We start from the raw sequence: 5,555 nt of genomic DNA on the forward strand, positions 1-5,555 counted from the left end.
TTTGGTATCTTTATCTTTCCGCATAAATCCGTTCTTTTGAGGATATGGCATCATCCAGTGACTCCGAATGAATGACTTTTTGAGCTCCTGTCGCCACGTTCGAGCACGAGCTTGACCTCGAGCCGCCGTCACGGCGTAATAGCTTTGTCGAAAGAGCATCCGATATGGCTTGTCGTCCCATCCGAATAAAGTCCAGGCGCACGTCGCGGACTTGGCCGTAGCGGGCATGATACGCCGCCTGCATCGATGGGTTGTTGAACATCATATGAGCCGCATGAGGCGGTCGAAAGGTCAACGTCACCCAGTCAATTTTGTCGAGAAACCACCCATAGCCAAATTCTTCCATGGTTCGTCGAAATCCCAACCCCTCCACCCGTTGAAGACCGTCCGTCTGTCGGGAGTCCGGTCGAAATCGCACGTCGTGCCAACATCCACCCACTTTCTGAATCAGCCCGCTCGGACACGAGAATTGAAGGCACCGAAGAAAGGCGAGCATCATACGCGTATGCTCCCATGTGACGAAATGGGCATCTTGAAAGCTGTGCACCATTTCGAACCCGACACAAAACTTGTTGATGTTCCATCGAAGCCAGCGAATTAGAGTCGTCGTCGTGAAGCGGTAGTAGGGAGCGTGAGCGCCGGACGAGCACGTCAAGAGTCGATGATGTTGCGGTCGAAGACGAAATTGTCGATCAATGGCCTCGAAAAGTTCTCGAGAAACTCGATACTCCGTCCGAACTCCGAACGACTTCCGGACGGACCCGCGTAACCCGAAGTGACAACGAAGCTTGGTGTACAAATAAGCCTTCATGAGAGCGGTGGGATTGTGACTTAGTCCTCCTCCAACCAACTCCCACGTCCGTTGGAGACTCTTGTCCAAGGCCAACGTCTCAATCGCCGTATTGGAGAACGGATATATGTGACCCGCCGCAAAAATCTCCTTCACGCTCGGGTAGCGCTGGCTGAAGAGGAGACCACCAGCACGAAGCCAAGAACGAGGGCTCGTCTCGACGGTTAGACTTCCACTGTCCTGAAGTATACTGAGAGGATAAAACACTTCCTTTCCAGTCGAATCTTGGGCCGGACCCTGCTGGATCCATGATTTCCAGTTCTCCAAACAACATCGCTTCCAGAGAAGAGTCTCAGAGTGGTCTCGATGATCGTCCAATTCGGCTTGCGTATCGGGCACGCGTATCGATGAAGCCACACGAGAAGCTTGGGTAGGACATATTTCCGTGGCCATATCAAAATAAAAGTTCGACGTGACGTACTCCTCATTCACCGCACCGAACCAATACTGAGAGAATCGCGTCATCATTCGCTCCCACGTCGTATCCTTGGTCAAAACTTTCAAATTTTTCGCTTGTAACAGAATCGTGACATCACGAAACTGTCGAAATGCCGGCCGTTGAACCGCGATCAAGATCGACTCCCAGACTCGAGGCCATTGTTCCGAAGGAAGATAAGACATGAGTTGCTGTTCTCGCGATATCGGATCGATTCGTTGACCACGAGTCTCCACGCCGCGAGCCGTCGCGTTATATCGACTGTGATCGTAGCTCGACGAGTAGTGTTGGACATGGAAACTGCTGTAATACTCGTAAATAATCGGAAGCAAGATGTCGTCCATCCATATGCGAAAATCCTCGTCCCGAAGTCGACTCGTCTGCTGATGTTCTCGATACAAATGGGGAAATAGAAAGTAGAGGGAAACATCTTCGAAGCCCACCAGACGACCGAAAGTGTAGTGCGGAATTTGGTGAACCGGACTTGAAGCTCCATTTATAGACACACGAATACTATATTATTGTATAGAGCAACTATCTGTAACATCGTCTCAATGTTTCTATGGTGGGATATACACACAACACCCCTGTTCAACACAAGGTCTCATTGAACGCCTGAATAGTAGCAAGTGCCCCTTTATTGGAAAAGGGTTCACTGTTATATAGAAGATAGCCAACTAAACGTGTATATATTTCAGCAAGCTGGCAGAACAAGTTGTAGAAGAACAATGGCTTATAACTTCACTACCACGCAGGCATATAAGGCTATCGGCAGGCACACGAGGCTATTCGACAGCCATAGTGGGCCTGCCAAGACCGTTTGAAGGGCTTTTATCACACACACACACAAAGAAGGAGATACTACAACACACACGTTTCGACAAAAATAATCAACACCAAAGCTCCCCTCCTATAGTCCATCACTGACGAACTGATAAATGGGGCGCCACAACCAATGAATGCTTGAGCTAGACAAGTTCACCGACAGGAAGGTTTGAACCCCCCTCGGTATCACTCAGTTTAACATCAACAATCACTGGCTGGAGCATTACGTTTACCCATCTAGGGCACCTAGAAATCTAGGCCGGACAACCCTCTTACCTTACCTATGATCGAACACTAGTAAGGCCCCTCAATTCTATCGGTTCGACTGTAAGCCGAGTGTTTTACCACTCGGTTACGTCCTTGATAGGTCAACCACGATTTGGTGTCAATTTTGAAGCAGTTTTTGGCATTATAAAATATAAACTTGTTTTTTTTTTTTAATTTTGGAACCACCCGGTTGCAGCTTGGCGTTGTGCGGCGACGCCAAGACCGTCGTGCTAGCTGATCACGTAAGCATACGGCTTGGCAAAAGTCACGTGATATTGTCATATGGAAGTTCCTACCGCGTCGCCATCGGATCCAGTCTATAGGCACTCTACTCGATATCGACGTGATCCACCCATCGGATCCAGTCTATGAACCATATGGGCCCCCCCCGGAGGGTGCGCCCTTCCTACTCGACATCGACATGGTCCGTGGATTGGATCCGATGAGTGAACCACCCTACGGATCAAATATTTTCCGAACCACCGCCGTCGGATTAACTATTTTTCCGACATACCATTTTCGGATTAAATATTTTCCGGCCTCACCCTCATCGGATCCAATCCGTGGACCATGTGCCTCCCCGGGCTCCCACTCGTGGTTCATGGATTGGATCCGATAAAGTCCCCCCGTCGCTCATCGGATCCCAGTCTGTGGGCCACCCAGAGAAGCTCTACTAATCGTACTCGAGATGCTTCGTAACCGAGCGTGAACGACAAGCCTCGACGTCGATATGATCCATGGATTGGATCCGATGGTGGCGGCCTTTCATCGGATCCAGTCTGTGAACCACTTAGACAGACTTGACTACTCGCGCTCGAGATGCATCGTAACCGAACGTGAACGACAAGCCTCGATTTCGAGATAATCCACAGATTGGATCCGATGGGTCGTAGTATCTCATTGTTGGACAATAGCATTGAACAAATGCTAGCCAATCATTTACAACAGACTAGGATATATTGCAACACTCGCTCAATAAACTGTATCACCATCAACAGGCAGTAATGGTGACGTGCGCTCGTTAGATAGATATATAGATGGGCTCTCTCCTACACTCATGAGGAAGAGCCAGAGCACTCTTTCAATTCCACGAAGTTCAACAAGATCCGATGAGTGAACCACTCTAACGGATCAAATATTTTCCGAATCAGCGTCGTCGAATTAACTATTTTTCCGGCTTCACCCTCATCGGATCTAATCTGTGAACCACTTAGAGAAGCTGTAATCGACATCCCGGCATGGTGAAATGCCCTTCGTGACGAAATGAACTGCTGGTACTTCGAGTGTCAACTGACCCTGCACACCACCAGCGCTGCATATACACAATCTAATGTGCTTCTCATATGCTGTATCCAATAATCTCTTGCATTTCTCACTCTTGATTATCAATACCACGTTTTGGAAATTTCAAGGCCCAGCTTCCATAGCCATCTCCAAATAAGGTAAAACGCATTCGACCGCCTGGAGACATCGATACCGGCTTTTATATCATTTCAGGATGTTAGAGATGTTGCAACCGCGCATATCTACCTCGCAACCAATTATCTTAACCATCGCCGCTGCTGTCTGCGGCCAGTGTTGATATCTCTTGCCACCGAGCACCCTATCAGGTACTTCGACCCTGACTGACAAACAGCCGAGGACCGGCCCGAGTATGGTCATACACAAAGCTGCGGTAACAGGCAAGCCACAAACGCCCGCATATCGCCGCGGAATCCTCACTCGCCACAACCACGTGCATTGGTACGTCCTGCCGCCTTAATGAACCAGAGAGGAAGCCTGAACGTGGGCACCGTGTTCCCGTGTAGTGAGAGAGGGGGGTAATATATTTGTGTATGCTATAGCCTATAGCTACTGAAGATTGAGAACTTCGCTTTAAGTCAACATCATAGATACTGTAGTTCTCGCGGTTGAACGCCTGGCAAAACTTACCAGGCCCTTAATTAATTTGACAACATCTTGTCACGTACAGTAGCATCTGCACCACGTCCTCGTGACTACCGACCGATGCTGCTTGGAGCGCATTGCCAGAGTACCCTCCTTCAGCGTGGACATCTGCTCCACGCGCGAGGAGCATCTGAACCACCTTCTCGCGACCACCCTTTGATGCCGCTTGGAGCGCATTACCACATCGTTCTCCTTAAGCGTGAACATCCGCTCCCCAATCGAGGAGTATCTGCACTACCTCCTCGGGATCACCCTCTGATGCTGCTTGGAGCGCATTGCCATTTTCTCCTCCTTGACCATTGACATCCGCTTCACGCTCGAGGAGTGTCTGCACCACCTCCTCGTGACCACCCTCTGATGCTGCTTGGAGCGCATTGCCGTGTTCTCCTCCTTGAGCGTTGACATCCGCTCTACGGTCGAGGAGTGTCTGCACCACCTTCTCGTGACCACCCTCTGATGCTGCTTGGAGCGCATTGCCATATTCTCCTCCGTGAGTGTTGACATCCGCTCCATAGTCGAGGAGCATCTGCATCACCTTCTCGCGACCACTTACTAATGCTGCTTGGAGCGCATTACCAAAGAATCCTCCTTGAATATTGACCTTCGCTCCCCAATCGAGGAGTATCTGCACCATCTCCTCGAGACCACCGTATGATGCTACTTGGAGTGCATTACCATATTCTCCTCCTTGAGCGTTGACATCTGCTCCACGCTCGAGGAGCGTCTGCACTATATTCACGTGACCACCCTCTGATGCTGCTTGGAGCGCATTGCCATAAAATCCTCCTTGAGCGTTAACATCTGCTCCACGCTCGAGGAGTGTCTGCACCACCTTCTCGTGACCATCGAATGATGCTGCTTGGAGCGCATTGCCACATCGCCCTCCTTGAGCGTTGACATCCGCTCCACGCTCGAGGAGTGTCTGTACCACCTCCTCGTGACCACCCTCTGATGCTGCTTGGAGCGCATTGCCACATCGTCCTCCTTGAGCGTTGACATCCGCTCCACGCTCGAGGAGCATCTGCACCACCTTCTCGTGACCACCCTCTGATGCTGCTTGGAGCGCATTGCCGTGTTCTCCTCCTTGAGCGTTGACATCCGCTCCACGCTCGAGGAGTGTCTGCACCACCTTCGCGTGACCATACTCACTTGCCCAAATTAACGCTGTCTGGCCCTTCCTGTCCGATTCGTCGATATCGTAATCTTCGTTCCGCTGTAACGTCAATTCCA

The 5,555-nt window shown here is 50.4% G+C and overlaps 2 protein-coding genes across 2 annotated transcripts in view; both read right to left on the reverse strand.

Annotated features, from left to right (window-relative positions):
- Positions 1-10: 10 nt before the first annotated feature.
- Z518_08873 (uncharacterized protein) lies at positions 11-1,630 on the reverse strand (the record flags this gene model as incomplete). The annotated part of the gene is made up of 1 exon (XM_013412830.1): positions 11-1,630. The coding sequence occupies one exon, from the start codon at positions 1,628-1,630 to the stop codon at positions 11-13; it is 1,620 nt and encodes a 539-aa protein (XP_013268284.1).
- Positions 1,631-4,518: 2,888 nt separating this feature from the next.
- Positions 4,519-5,555, reverse strand: part of Z518_08874 (uncharacterized protein) — a gene marked incomplete at both ends in the record, with an annotated part of 4,793 nt that continues 3,756 nt past the window's right edge. The window contains one exon of the mRNA XM_013412831.1: positions 4,519-5,528. Within this exon, the coding sequence (XP_013268285.1) occupies positions 4,519-5,528 (1,010 nt within the window). The remainder of the gene's footprint in view (positions 5,529-5,555) is intronic.

The sequence above is a fragment of the Rhinocladiella mackenziei genome, assembly GCF_000835555.1.
Source record: "Rhinocladiella mackenziei CBS 650.93 unplaced genomic scaffold supercont1.7, whole genome shotgun sequence".
Classification (NCBI taxonomy): domain Eukaryota; kingdom Fungi; phylum Ascomycota; class Eurotiomycetes; order Chaetothyriales; family Herpotrichiellaceae; genus Rhinocladiella; species Rhinocladiella mackenziei.